At 50.9% G+C, this 15,725-nt stretch overlaps 1 protein-coding gene across 1 annotated transcript in view; it reads right to left on the bottom strand.

Moving 5' to 3' along the window:
* The window catches only part of arhgap24 (Rho GTPase activating protein 24), a gene marked incomplete at both ends in the record, with an annotated part of 57,446 nt that extends 52,653 nt beyond the window's left edge, over window positions 1–4,793 (bottom strand). Inside the window, one exon of the mRNA XM_084442380.1 lies at window positions 4,584–4,793. Coding sequence (XP_084298506.1) covers window positions 4,584–4,793 — 210 coding nt within the window. The remainder of the gene's footprint in view (window positions 1–4,583) is intronic.
* Window positions 4,794–15,725: the final 10,932 nt, after the last annotated feature.

Genomic DNA, 15,725 nt, shown 5'->3' with positions numbered 1-15,725 from the left:
TAGTTTCACGCAAGTTTTTTCCACACAGACAAAAAGTAATCTTGGGATGGAAGTGTGTAGAAAATGTACCTTGGCATTATTTTAAAACTAGGCCAGGGAATGGAAAATGCTACAGCCAAGTGTGGAATGATTCACTAAAGGTAGGCCAGGTCGTATGGCATGAATCAATGACAGTAGGGGAAAAACAAACATAGGAAGTAAAACCTTCTACACAGCACGAAAAAGAAGGAACAAATGGTCAATGTTTCATTGACTGTACGTATATTCAGCAAGTTAGGAATGACGAGGAAATGACTCAACTCTTGACTAGAGTCGAGTCGTATATTATGCGTGCGCTGCTGTATAACCCAATGCCTTTCAATTCCAAAGGGAGAGAAAATGGAGGGTTGAGATTCCCGCTCCTCTCCCCCACCAGCTGGACACCGTGGTGGTGAGAGTTCCGCCTGCCTAGCGCCCACCTCCGGGTCCGGGAGGTTTGGCCCTCAGGGGCCTCCGTAGCGGGGATGGTCGTGGTCGGCTTGGCTGACACAGCGGGGGACACGCATCCATGGGAAAAGCAGCCAGACAAGACGCCGTGGGTGGATGAGCAGTAGTAAGGTTGTGTTTGAGGCTCAAACCACATGGAGATTTCCCTGGGAATAACAGTCATATCTGTGTTGATACAGTCATATCTGTGTTGGCGGAAGGAATAGATGGTGTGTTGGGGGGATGTTCGGTGGGATTCTGGGGAGCCCACCCACCCACCCAAAGTTAGATCATCTTCAGTTAGCGTAAGAATCTCGAGAGTTTCTAATCAATCAGTGTCACTTACAATCCAATCAACCGTCTCTCAATGTTTAGCTTCATTTGCATGCAAATCCATCATAAAGTATGTATACGATTTTGTTGTAACTATAATCTTGTAAATCGTGTATAATAATAATCAAGCATTGTGTGTAGAACAGTGCTCAACAGACTGTTGTTGTGGGCGCCATCTTCTTTGCGGTGGCGTGCTGGGGTAGCGGTATCCGAGCAGCGGGCGCTACAGTAACAGGAAGTTGATCAGGAGGGCGGGCTCTGGGTTACCCTGGGTTACCTCCGGGCTACCCCGGGTTCAGCGACTGTATGGCACAGAGAAGAATGCACGGACGATGTCTAATCTCTCTCTCTTTTTCATACGGGTTCAACCCTCAGCCCTGCACTGCATGCCACCAACGACGTGTTAGGAGGTCAAGGTCAAGGTCAACTTTATTTATAAAGCACGTTTAAAATCAACCGAAGTTGCACCAAAGTGCTGTACAATATATAAAATAAACTAAAACAAAAAACAGAATAAAGTGCACATAGGAGCCGTGCTCATTGACATGCAAAGAATTACTCCATTTACAGAAGATCAAAAAAGCTGCCCTTGAGCTAGGTTCAGAGAAGATGATATTGTCCAATAGCTTTGAAGCTCTTGCTAAACAAACGGGAAGAGTGTCCCTGATAGCAAGGCTGGGAGAAATCTTGTGCGCTCAGCTCCCATAGGCTGATTCCTGTGGGTTTATCTGTGAGTTCATCAGTCTAAAAACTGGAAGCTAAACGTCCATCATGTTAGTGTTGTAGTGCAGGAGACTTTCCGAAGGTGCCTTTCTCCTCAACACTGACTGCATTTTTACCCCGTCTTGTCTTGGTCTCAGAAAAAGAGGATTTGGGATTTTCATGAATTACTTCAATATCATTGAATTGTCTGTGCATTGTCTAGTTTATTTGTTAGCATCATTACTGTGATTGGATGTAAATCTTCCCACTTCAAATGCAACCAATAACTTGTCACTTTGCATTTTCCACGTTATCATAAGTGTGTCATGCAGTGTGGGTCTGTCGCTGGTCTAGTCCTGGTCTAGTCCTGGTCTAGTCCTGGTCTAGTCCTGGTCTAGTCCTGGTCTAGCCCTGGTCTAGTCCTGGTCTGGCCCTGCCACCTCGCCCCACCCTCAAGGTGTTGGTCTTTTCTCGGTCTCTAGACACTCTGGAATTGGTCATGGCTTGGTCTCGGTTTAGATGGTCTTGACTACAAGCTTAAATACCTCAGAGCAACGTCCTATCTTATAGTCATCTTGGGGACATACACGATCCAGACAGGCCTGGGTTCCAAAGCATTTGAAATCCTTTGTTTGATATCCTTTCAAGCATGCGTTTGCTTGAGATTGTCTGGAGTGTCAGGTACAGTATTTACATTTTTAGGACTTGCCCTTTGGCTCCACTGTCAGGTATGATCAGACAAGCACAGATAAGCATTTGAAAAGATTTCAACTAGAATTTTGACCCAGGTCTGATATGATCACATATCTTTCACATCCGGGAATTGCTCCTCACTTCATGCAACTGGTTTAGCTGAAGACTCGATCACCAGTAAAACGTTAGAAAGAATAAAATGATTCTGAAAGCTGAATGAATCAGTGTGCACTTTCTAACAACTGTGCTTTGAGACTACCCTCTCATTATACGACTCAGCAGGTCGCCATATTCAAATCCCTCCCAGACAACTGCGTGATATCAAAGTCCAGCAGCTTGAGGGGTAAATTGAGCTTCACTAATAAGCTGATGGAAGCTCGGTTTTCTATGCCTCCGATTTCCACACTGGCCATTCCTTTCTAAGGCACTCCCAGTACAGCACCAGGTACTGTTATTCCCAGTGATTCCCAGTACACTGAATACCCTGTATGTAAACCTCAAACAGCCCCAGTACAGTGCCAGCACTGTCTCCTGCCAGGTTAACGTTCTGATCCTGGATCTGATTCTAACTGTTAATGCCTCTCTTCTCTTTCCAACTAAACCGCATAGGAACATTTCCCCCAATTCATCCTGTGCTGTGTGTGTGTGTGTGTGTGTGTGAGAGTGTGTGTGTGTGTGTGTGTGTGTGTGTGTGTGTGTGTGTGTGTGTGTGTGTGTGTGTGTGTGTGAGAGTGTGTGTGTGTGTTTCTCCCACAGCTCCCCGTCTGCACATGCCCAGAAGGGACGACTGCCTGGTAACAGTAACTTGAGAGACTGGGGCTTTTGTCTGCATTAGTCATTGTCTGCTCTTCGTTAGCGAGGCCAGCTGATGACTCTGACACAGGCTCTGCACTCTGCAAAACAGCCTGCCGAATCTGAACCTGAATGACCCTAGTCATCGGATAAATAAGGTACAGTACAGCTACATACTGTACCTACTCTATCCCAGTGAAATACCCTCTGTTTTTAGTGCATTCGTTCTGCATTTGGTCAGGTTATTAACACTGCATCGAAACACTTCACATGTGATGAAAATCGGGCTTTCCAGTAGAACCGTTGATGATGAGATGATTATTCAGCGCTATGTTCACCACCATATGCTCGGCAGCACGCAGACGTGTCTCAGACATCTTGTCACAAGCGTGTCACGTCACGTGTCACGCTCCCCACCGCCAGCAAGCAACACTGATACCAGTACCACAGGGCGCTATGGAGGAGGGGTGCGGGGTGGGGGTCTTCTTTGGACTTGATAAGCAAAGTTATTAACAGAATAGGTGGTCAGAAAGGCATGGACCTGGTATTGGAAAATGCTTTAAACCAGCTGTGTAGCTGTCGATGGTCAGACAAGCCCAAGGTTAAGATATATTGAGCATGCTTAATGTTGTTTTTAAGTACGCGTTTGAAGATATTGCCCCTGTAAATGGTTCAGGATATATGTAGGCGGTTTGCTACAGCCTCAAACTTCAAACAGTTACTTTGACTTTGAAACACATATTCAATGTCCTTTGATAAAAATCTTTTTTTTAAATGTAGGCTATTCGTTTTCAGACGTGCAGGTAGGTGTGTGCTACAGAAGTTATGTGATCCCTCAGAATGAGCCGAGAGCAACATTTTAACAGCACACTAATCACCAACATTTTGTATGCCTGACAGCGCGCCGCTTCAAAGAGAACGGGGGCCACACCATTGAAGAGGAGGTCCTAAAAGCTCTACCTCCCTCCAGCAGTTACTAAGTCAATTAACAACATGTCTGCTCCCTCTCTCTCTCTCTCCAACCGCACATTTCTGAGACATCGCACAGACGCGACTCTGGAAACTTTCGCTTAGAGCGTTACCCGGCGTTCCGTGTGCGGGAACCACGGATGTATTAATAGAACGGGCGGGAACAAAAGTGAGTCCCCGTACCTGAATGTGCGAAGCGTGGGCGTGAGGTTCCCTAAAACGCAAACGGGACAACGTCGGAGTCAGTGCTGCTCCCGCCCATGTTCAAAAGGGTTTTGAACTTAGCCTACGCCCTACGTCGCGCTGCGGGAGAAAAAAAATGTGGATTGTGTGGCTACGCCCCAGCAAACACACAACGTCAGGGAGACGTTCAGATCATGTCTTAATAACGTCCGTCGGTCCAGAACCCCGTTTGTACGTCTGCTGGACCCCTCAATATTCAAACGTCTGGCTTGGACCCCTCTAAGACGTCTGTGGACGTGCAAAACAGGTTCAATATCTGAACGTAAAAAAAAAAAATCTGGCTCCTAATTGGATGTCTTTGGACGTCCGAAAAAGACAAAAAAGACATCTAAAAGACGTATTTTAGACGTGTCTTTGCTCAGTGGGGCCAGTCTTGTCGGGCTTACCAGGGTTTTGGTCTCATCCTCGTCCTTGTAGTAGAGGAGCTGGTCTCCTCGCAGCACGAACCAGCGCGTGTGCCACGTCTTCACGAAGCCGCCCTGCTTCCTCAGCCAACCGCGCCGGACCACGTTCTGCCGGCCGGCGCCCAGGCTCCCGTGGCCGGTCCCGCCCCGGCCGTGCTGGGGACTGCTGTTGGACACGGCCTGGTCCTCCATGAGCAGGACGCCGGACGACTTCCCTGGGGGACAGAGAGAGGAGAACGGCGTCAGCGACGGGTGACGCTCCGCAAAACATTGGTACGCAAGAATACGACGATGCGTAAGGCTCTGAGCGCGTGACGCTCGTCTCCATGGATGTAGGCCTACAGTATGCGGAGTACGCTGAGAGAGAGAGAGAGAGAGAGAGACTAGTTTAACTCACTCACTGGTGCATATACACTACTCTGGGCTGCGGCTAGGCCAGGGAACTTGATAGATCAAACACACACCAGTAAGCATGTGGACGGCCACATCTGATACCCAACCGACCGCACACTGTAACACATTCTCTATCTGTTTGTCTCAAGAGCGCCGGTCTGCTCAAAGCCTTGTATTTGTATTCAAAAGTTACCAGGTAAGCAAACACGGCCTTGGCAGTGAGACGGAGATGGAGTCTGTCCCAGAGACGTGAGCAGAGGACAGGAATGGAGGCGTGGGTGGGAGGGGGAGGGATTCAGAGTCCAGATACTGGAACAGACACTGTCACACTTTCACCCTGTTGTGTCTGTCCCTCACCTCTCTCTCTCTCTCTCTCTCTCTCTCTCTCTCTCTCTCTCTCTCTTCATACAGGCCTTTGCTTTGAAGTTTTATTGCTGCCGGAAGTCCTGATTTTGTTCCGGCACGCGACGCGTGACACTCTATTCCAGTAAGACTAGGCTTAGATGTAGGTGAAACGAGTAGGGCGAAACTGACCACTTAAAACTGGTCTTAGATCAGATTTGCAGTCCGCACATCGCCCCGTCGACCGTCGGTGCCCAGGGGCAGCTGGACCCCAGAGCTCTCTCATATGAATTATACCACAGGAAGCCGGCCTGCATAGATACTGTGCGCCGTTGACCTTTTACTGTGAGGTGTAGGCAGTGGGGCCCCTCCCCCCCCCTCCGTGATTCGCCCTCTCAACCCAGCCAAGGACCGCACTCCCTGGGGCACAGCCCAGAAGTTATGAGAATACCAGACCGCCTCAGCACAACAAGCTGTTCAGGAGATTAAACTCCACTGCTACAGGATTGAGACGTGTTGCCAGTGAACATTATTACTCTGCGGTGTGTGTGTGTGCGTGTGTGTGCGTGTGTGTGCGCACACCCCTGTGGCCATCATTAATTTTCATCCACTAACCCCAAGCGTTGCTTCGCACCAAAGAGGCCGGTTGTCAAACGCACAACAGCACCATTTCGTCATTTCTTCAGAGGCTGCGTTGTTTAGCTACTGTTAGCTACCATTGTTTTCCAGACACTTCCCACCACAGTGTGTCATTGAATCCAATGACGCAGGGCTGAGCGTCTGCTCCTTACTGCCACGTTGTCATCAGAGGCTCTGGTCGTGTGTCACTCCAGCAGCCCCGGAGAGGACTATATGACGACCAGATGAGGACCAGATGTGGCCCGGCGTCTAGTAGCAAGTCCTCTGTGGGGCGCAGCGGCCTGGATGTGGGGGTGGTGGATCTCTGCATCTCCATCGCCGACGCCACCACACCATGACTGCTGTGGTTCTGTGTGGTCCGCTCGGTTGATCGCAGCGCTTGTAACTCGTGTGGGTTTGTCTTTCCGTATAGGGGAATCAAAACAGTGACATGTAGGGCACACAGTATGCAAGCAGAACACCACACGCTAGGCAGGGCAGTGTTAGCTGGGAGGGTTTGACAACAACAGGAAGCACATGGACATAGCAGGGGGAAGTCCAACGGTTTGGGGTGCACAAGACTCACTGGGTACCTTGCAAACGGCATTGCACTGATCTGCTGTAATCTGGTATTAAATAATTCAGATTTTAGCACTACTAAGCAATGCTAATGAAGTACTTATGCCTAGCAGAAAACTAAAATTGAAATGTAGAATCGCCATATTCCTCAATGTCTCTATCTCTATAGATGTTAAACATGAAATCTGAGGGGAAATGCTTATTAAAGGACATTTACTAAGTGTTATGTCGACTAATGAATGTACTTATATTGATAATATATCTACCGTATAGATGGTTAGTACAGACATTAACTAAGGCAGTGTTACCATACTGTAATTTTCTCAGAGAGAGAGATTGCAGAGTGCTGGTTTGAACTATAATAGCAGGGTTGTGTGATTAGCTGTTGTCAAACCGAGAGTCTCATACACACCACAAGTCTGAAGGATGTCTTTAGTGTCTGTGTTTCTCAGAAATGTTTTCTCCTGTTCTGTAAGTACCAGCCTAGGGTCAAAGCATAGGGTCCAAAGCTCATCCTACCACTACTCCGTTATCTCAAACATGTGAACGTAAACACACACGCACACACACACACATGCACACACACACACAGCGGTGACACGCCCGTATGTTGATGGAACCCCCTGTTGCAGCTGCTGCCTGTCAGTGCCACAGTCGTGTGCCCACGCTAGATTTCCTGCTCTGTGATTTATAGGTCCTGTCCAATGGTCCTAGCTCCTGGGGTTGGGGCTGGCCTGAACTCTGCCTGTACGAAAACCTTACATGCAGTGAGTTATCTGAACATTGGAGTCCCATACTACATATTTATAGCACATAAAAAAGTGATATCCTTGCGGTGTAAATTACAGGGAAAATGTGTCTACTTCTAATTCACCTCACCCCTAATTCATCCATGTGTAAGTTTGTAAATAGATGCTCTCATTGTTCCCCACTTCAGAGTAGCAGCATTCCTGTCTCAGTCTTCCTCACGCTGCTTGTCTTTTTCTTTTAAATTATTCCCATATTCACCCCCATATATTATTCACCCCAATTCTCGGAGAGTCCACATTAGAATACACAGCGTGTCATTTTATGACCGCAAGTGATTTTTCTATCCCTAAAAACAAAGTCACAGACTGGCTCCCGCGGGCCGCGGCATGACAAACAGGCCTTGTGTACGGCGCCGTGACAGCGTTCGGCCTCGTGCGCACAGCATGTGCCTCACGGACCCGCGTCCTCGGCCCCTGACGAAGGCTCCGGTGGCCCCGGCAACACTGGCACTCTGTCCCCTGTGTCCCCTCTGCCCCATCCCGTCTAAAAGGCTCTATTGATGAACCCTCATGAATAAAATATCCGTCATACAGTCTGGCAAATAAGCGTCGAGGGCTAGTATGTATTATTTATGGCGTTTTTCATCATAACTAGAGAGAGAGAGAGAGAGACGGAGAGAGAGAGAGAGAGAGAGAGAGAGAGAGAGAGAGAGAGAGAGAGAGAGGGAGAGAGAGACGGAGAGAGAGAGATAGACAGAGAAAGAGATAGTTGACGAGAGAAGAGACAAAGAAATGAAAGCATGAACCACTGGCGCTGCTTATTCACCAACCAGACGTGGAAGGTGCCGGTTTAATTGATAGGTTAAGCTACAAATCCTCCTGGCATCAACCTTGCTCTCGTTTTATTTTCCATTATCAGTAATCAAGGCATTTGGGCTCTGTTTTGGGAATCTATCTGTGGTATTTTCTCACACTGTGTGTGTGTGTGTGCATGTGGTGTTTGTGTGTGTACGTTTGTGCTTGCGTGTGTGTACAGCGCGTGTGTGTGGGTGTGTGTGTGTGCGAGTGAGCTTTGACTACACTACAGGGCCGATGGGAAAAAGACATCATGACCTTAGCCAAACACGCAGAGTCCTCTACAGTCACAGACACCAATAACCACAGAGGGATTCTGGCACGAACCGTATGTTTGTAAACAGGATGTTACATATTCCCTGGAGCTTTTGGTCATAATGAACTAACTATACAGTTCCGTAGTCCAGTCTAGGGAAGAGAGGTCATCATCTTTATCGCTGTCTATGTCAAAGGGGCTGCTAAAACAGTTTAGAACGTTATACAGTTCTGTTATCTGGGCAGTTTAGAGACATTAGCCACACATTGTCCGTTATCAGTCACACAGACGTATCCTTGATGACCAATGGAGTGTCCCTGACAGAGCGCAACACTGTGTGTGAGTTGAACTTGTACAAAGACGAGTGACCTCGCCAGAGATCTGGGTATTGGTGTCGGAACCTAGAGCCTGGGCTTTTGCTCTGTTGGCCGAGGCAGAGTGCAAGAAGACAAGCGGAGTTCTCTCTGTATATCTGTCCACCACATCGTCCCTCTCTCCATGGACCCCGGGAAGACGAGCCGTCGCTTTGATTTCAGCTAGCGGGGGGGGGGATCTTGATCAACTTAAACTTCTTGCCGGCTGTGCCTTACAGAAACGTAAACTCTGTCTCGGCTGATACTCAGGGCTGCTGCTTCAGAGTTTTTAAAGCCAACGTTTGTTTTTCCCTGGACTGAGGGGGCCTCTCTCAATCAAGCCCAGAGCCGGAGACTCCGGAGTGGGGCTCTCCATAATATCGGCTGGCCTAATGGAGACGCGCATTGTCCATTTTCATCTCAGACAATTAAGGCTCGCGACGGATCCCGCGCACATCCATCGCGCTTGATGACTCCCGTCATTTCTGTAAACAGTAAACAGAACCTCCCCATAATGGCCGCCGGGCAACGGTTCAGACTCCCAAAACAGAGATAGAGATAAATTGTGTTTGGAACGAGACCGGTGTGTTGGTTAGAAAGCGTAAAGAGAAGGGACTTCCTGTTCGGGAGAGAGCATGTCTCATGCGCATTCTGTCTGAATGTGACCCTGGGAAAAGCATGTAGACCGTCGATCGGGCTGGTCTCTCATTGGCTCTCCAGCTGCCTGTGGGTCTCTCTGTGCTTACACAGGGTGTTTGCTCTCTCCGTATGGGTATGTGATAGACCTCGCAGCACACAAAGGCCTGTCTGCCTGCCTGCCTGCCTGCCCGCCTGGCTCAATGTTTGACATTTCCCCGTTTGAACCCGACGTATCGGAGGACGGGGAGAGCTGATCTCACTCGACCGGCTCGCCCTTTTGGGAAGCGATCGTCGGGAGGAGCTGTGCAGAAATCCGATAATTAGACTCCAACGCTCTTGCTCAGACGGGGAGAAATGGCGTTAAACACTCTTTTTATTACTCGGCCGATGTTGGCATTTTAAAGAAGGGCTGCTTGAGTAATTCTCCAGAGCAGGCCGGTAAAAAAGACGAACGAGGGCCCCGCTCATGTTTATGATCAAAACAAGCGCAAACGATCGCCTTAATCCACCGCACTGAAGATGCACTTAAGACCTAGAATCATCCCCCGCTGAATTGCAGACATTAATTCTTTATTTATTCACTAGGCAGCCAGAGCCATTAAGCCGACCATCTGTCTGTCTGTCTGTCTGTCCGTCCGCGGGCCCCCGAGTGCCACAGTCTCGCAGCTGCTGCTCGGAGGAGTCACGGGCCGCTGGCTGCTACACGCCCACCCTCCCGCTGTGTGATCGGGACCAACGGGGCATGGAGAGTACGAGGCGCCGTGGCCAGCCGAAGAACATCGCCGATGTGGCCGAGCACGGTGGACCACATCTATATTTGCAGCGGCGTGCAAGGCAGACGCTGACGTGTCTACGCACAGACCCCCCCCCCCCAACACCCCCAACACCCCCGTCCGCACGGCGGGAGACGCTTCTGCGGCCGAGAGGTCGAGATCAGTCACGTTGGCGAGACAGGAGGGGAGACGGACGCACCGGGAGACAGGAGGGGAGACGGACGATGTCGAATCCGCACGGCGACACGGAGAAACGAGGAGCGGAACACGCCGTGTGTTCGTATTGAGTTTACAGCCATCGGCCGCGGGGGGGGGGCGGTGACCACGAAAGTCCCTCGATGCGCACAGTAAAAGTCATCATGGCACGAGAAGAGCTTAACGGACAAAATGTGAGCAAAGCTCAAGGTAAGCCCCCCCCCCCCCCCGCATGGTAGACCCCCGTGCCAAAAGCAAACGGAGCCGGCCGTTACCTCAAAAGCAAACGGCCGTTAGAGAGAGGGGCCGTTCTGGAGGACCCCTGCCCAAGTCCCACTACGGTGCGAGGACCTTGCTCGTTTTCCGGCGCTGGCGTTTGCCTGCGAGGGGTCGGGGAGAGGCCGGACAAGGCGCGGCCCATCAGCAGCCCGCCGCCGCCATGAATGTGAACACCGTGACATCACCATGGGGGAGAGAGAGGCTCTGCGATGTTGGCTCACACCTCACTACCAACTGTCAGCCGTGAAGGAAGCATTGAAAGACTAGTGATGGATATACTGTATAGAGATCCCGATGTGTGTGTGTGTGTGTGTACGTGTGTGTGTGTGTACGTGTGTGTGTGTGTGTACGTGTGTGTTAATGCGCGTGAGTCTGAGCGCGTACTGAATGTGTGCAAATGAGAGAGCGAGAGAGACCGAGAGAGAGAAAGAGAGACCGTGCAGCTTGCCGCTCGCTGGTGATTTAGTGTCTATTTTGTCTGCATCCGTTCACAACTGCACTGTTCAAACAGCACATGGGATCCCTTTATAGCCGTGCCATGCCTCTGTTGCTTTGTACACTGTAAGCCCCCCTCTCGTCCCCTCTACCCTCCGCCACCCCCCCCCTCTCCCCAGCCATGTGTCACAGTATGTCCAAGCATGCTGTAGATTCCTGTGGAGGAGAGCAGAGGGACTCTTACTGCGTGGTGACTGCACCAACATTGGCCCCTGAGTCAGGCTGGATCACTCTCAACATTGGCCCCTGAGTCAGGCTGGATGTCTCTCAACATTGGCCCCTGAGTCAGGCTGGATGTCTCTCAACATTGGCCCCTGAGTCAGGCTGGATCACTCTCCACATTGGCCCCTGAGACAAGCTGGATCACTCTCAACATTGGCCCCTGAGTCAGGCTGGATCACTCTCAACATTGGCCCCTGAGTCAGGCTGGATGTCTCTCAACATTGGCCCCTGAGTCAGGCTGGATCACTCTCAACATTGGCCCCTGAGTCAGGCTGGATCACTCTCAACATTGGCCCCTGAGTCAGGCTGGATCACTCTCAACATTGGCCCCTGAGTCAGGCTGGATGTCTCTCTGAGACTCATGGCACCATCACAGCTGGGCCAGTCCCCTCTGAAAAAGGTTCTTTGTAGAACCCTTTTCAGGTCAGAAAGCACCCTTAAGGGTTCTAAACAGCACCCTATGGAGCTGAAAAGGGTTCTACTTGGAACCAAAGGGAACCTTTTTTAGAGGGTTCTTCAATTCTTTCTTCCGTAGTACCCGTTTATGGGTTCCTTTCCAGGCAGTGAAGAGAACTCGGCTTGTTCTCCACCGTACAGCAACGTTCTAATCGCTGTATTCTCCCCAGAGTTATTGCACACACTGCAGTGGGTCCAAGCATCAACACCAGCCTGAAACCTGCCCTCCTTTTCACCCTCCCTCTCTCCCTCTCTCTCTCTCTCTCTCTCTCTCCCTCCCTCCCTCCCTCCCTCCCTCCCTCCCTCCCTGGATAAACAGATATGACAAAGCCAGACCTGGGGGGCCGAGCGCAGCAGCTGACGGAGGGAACCTGATCTCCCAGCTTTCCAGCCTGGCCTCGACAGACATTCCTCATCCGGGAAGGGGGGGCATATCGACCCCCCATCTCCCGCCCCCCTCCCTCTCTCCCTCACCCTCGCTCGCCCCCCTCCTGCACTGCGGGAGGACAGCGTCGGGGGGGGGGGGGGGGGGGGGGGGGCGTGGCCCGTGACATCACCCTGGCACACGGAGTGCCGCGCTCATGAGACACGCGATACAGGCGGACACGCTGATATGATCCAGTGTCCTTTTTGGTGGGCGGATAGCTGATGCCCGTGTCACCCCACCCCCCCCGTGTGTGTGTGTGTGTGTGTGTGCGTCTCTCTTGTCCAGTGACAGGTGATCAGCGTGCCCTTGACCGCGGCCTCTCGCACACTCGCAGCGCACACACTATCTATCTGATCGGGCAAGGAAAATACAGACAAGATAGACCTGACAATAGCCCTGACGTTGATTACATTTGAAGCATTATGCATCCTTGAGCAGATCTTTGTTCCTCTGTCTCAAAGCCACTATCGTGAGTTTCACCGTCACCTACTGTATAGAATCTATACTATAGATGCCCGACCCGAGTATCAGAGAGTTCGTGACCTGCGACCGTGCGTGTTTCCCCTTGCCTTGGTCTCTGTTCCCCTCGGCCAAGCAGCTCTATGACTCTTGAGTTGAGTCAGCCATCAGCGCGGGTGAAGAAAAGTGGACCAAGAAAAGGGGTTTTACTGGTGGAAACGGCAGCGTGCGTCTGTCACGCGGAGTTAGTTCGAAGTTACATAGGAGAATGTCTCACGGACGCTGCGGTGCCCTGTGAGGAGCGCTCATCTGTTGAGCTGGAAAGCGCTTGGGAAACAGTTCTGCTTGCGGTATAAGGCAGCGTACAAGTGGAGCAGGGTGCCAAAAGGAAGTGACACCCGCTGACTCACATGAGAGACACGAGAGACACGGACACAAGACGACACGCAGGGCGACACCGCGTCTACCGCCTTCGCTACGCCTCATGAAACACGGCGGAGACGATGAGACGTGTACAGTTTGCGCCGTGTCCCGAGCAGGGAGGCTGATGATGAGAGGGCGCCAGACGCTTCAACTCATCCTTCGGAGGGTCTTGCCAACAGGCACTCCCTTTCTGCAGCTCCGCTACGCCAGAGAGGTTCTGCGGGCGCGTGGAATCGCCCCGGCGAACAGAGAGAGGACGTGACCTCTAGAAATCCCCCAACGAAACACAGACCCGGGTTGGGTACACACCCAGCAGGTGTTGGCGATAGCCTCAGCCTTGTTCGTACGCACACAATACAGTCAGTCAGGACTAACACAGAAAACAACTTACCCCCACGGGATAAGAAAAACAGTCCCTCGGGATCTCACAGGTGCGAGGTCGGCTCCGCTCTCGGATCCGGTTCAGTCGGCGAGAGGGCAGCGGTCCTGTACAGCAGAGCGCGGCTGCCTGGCTGGTGTCACCCCCATAGAGCTTGCCAGCTGCCTGCCTGTCAGGCGGCGGAGACGGACCGGGCTGCGAAACGAGCTGTCATAAACTTTTTTTTCTTTTTTTTTTTCCCCAATCGCTCAAACCATCCGCATGCTGGAGGCAGGCTCCGTGGGGACAGGACGCTGGTCGCGGTCAGCAAAGCGAAGCCGCATGGGGGCTCCCGGAGCTGCCCGCTCACACGCATACATGTACACAGGGCTGGTGTACGCACACACACACTGTCCCTTCAGTACAGTCCACACACACACACACACACACGCACATACATACACTACCGGTCCGGCTCAACACTGTCTACACAGTCACACTCAACTTCTCGGCTCTGAGAGGGCTGGCGTGTGAGAGAGAGTAGTTCGCTGCAGCAGGAGAGAGGGAAGGAGGAGGAGAGAGAGAGAGAAGGAGAGAGAGAGAGAGGGGGCGGGGGGAGGAGGAGGGGGAGAGAGAGAGAGAGGAGGAGGAGGAGGAGGAGGGGGGAGCGGGTGTTTGTGCGAGCATGTTTGAGAAAGTCAGAGGATGGCTGCTCTCTGACTGAGCCGTCGCAGCGCAGACTTTGGGTTTCAGATTCCACACACCAGCAACTGCCGTCGCCCTGTCTCACTCGCACACACACACACACACACACGCACACGCCCTCTCTCTCCACTTTCCACTCACCGTGTGTGTGTGTGTGTGTGTGTGTGTGCGTGTGTGAGACCTTATTCCTAGGAGGTATCTCCCAGGAGAAAACAACCGCTTGCTCTGAGGTCTGTAATGGCAGAACCCGCAAGAACATTCTAGAACATGACGAGACTCTGTCGCAGTCCGTTATCCCCCCAGCTGCGGCAGATGGCTATAATTACTAACTAGTTGCCGTGTAGTTTTTAATGTCTGCCGTTAATGTTTTCTCACTGTGAAAAGGCAGCCATGTCTGCATGAAGTTGCCCCAGATAAGAGTGAGTTCTGGGGTGGCAGAGACAAATTAGTGTGTGAGGAGCCACTGGGACGACACACACACAGTTGGCTCTCGGCAACTCGGTTCCCACACACAGGTGTGAACCCAACTGTATACACAACAATCCTCTCGCAGACAAACAGGCATCTCGTTTGCCTGCTACTGAGTTCTATTGGCTCTGTCTATATCTCACAGAGCAGACAGACACTGAAGGGTGAGCACGCCCGTTTGCTGGTGCACAGTACAGGGTGCTACTGCGGCGCACAAGCGCCAATCAAGGCAGCCTGGGAGAATAAGCTGCATACCAGCGAGCAGCCATGCACCAATAAGGTTCTTGATTCTTATCTAGGCTACTACTTATCATCTAGGTATCTCATAACCACCATAGGGATTGTTTTTTTTTTATGATGAGGATGGATTACTGATTTCACTGCATATATTAGACAGTAAAAGTAGCCTACATGGATTTCAAAAATCCCTATTTTTATAGGGTGAATTAGTTTTCGGTGCCATGAAGAGCTTTCTGAAAAGCTCAGCCTTGGTCGGGATGTGTGCTATTGCTCATATGATATTGAATTGTTGCCTCAGGAGGCTTTCACATCACTTGACCCCCGTAGCCCCTTCTGGTAGATGACCAACAGCACTGGACGATCTGGCGCTCTCCGTAACTACAGTTCCCATCATAGGAAAACCCTGAAAATAGGCCTACAGTAGTTGGCAACGAAAAGCTTGTTGAATAAGTGTCGTAGAGAAATTTCAGAGGCCGGCTACTCACAGTTGCGCGAGGATTTCGGGAACAGGGGCGGTGGATTCAACTTCCTACATCCTCAACTTTAGCCAAAGTGGTAGGCTAATCTGGAGAAAAAAAATGGCGGTCTTCTTGTGCGTTTGTACAGTATGCCATAGCGAGCGCTGTGATTGGCCACCCATGTCATAAAACGAAGAAGAAGACCGGCCATCTTACCGATTAGGAAAAAGTTTTTTAGAAAAAAAAAAAAAATGTTTGTGTGAGTAGCACACATTTCTACGGAAGAGCATTAGGGCCAACAACTGAGTTTATTATTTTTTTAAGCTTCTGAGTTTAAAGTCAGAATTTCTGACTTTAAAGTCAGAATTTCTGAGAAAAAAGT

Source organism: Borostomias antarcticus (assembly GCF_949987555.1).
Source record: "Borostomias antarcticus genome assembly, chromosome: 8".
Lineage (NCBI taxonomy): Eukaryota > Metazoa > Chordata > Actinopteri > Stomiiformes > Stomiidae > Borostomias > Borostomias antarcticus.
This window is presented reverse-complemented; position numbering and strand designations above follow the sequence as displayed.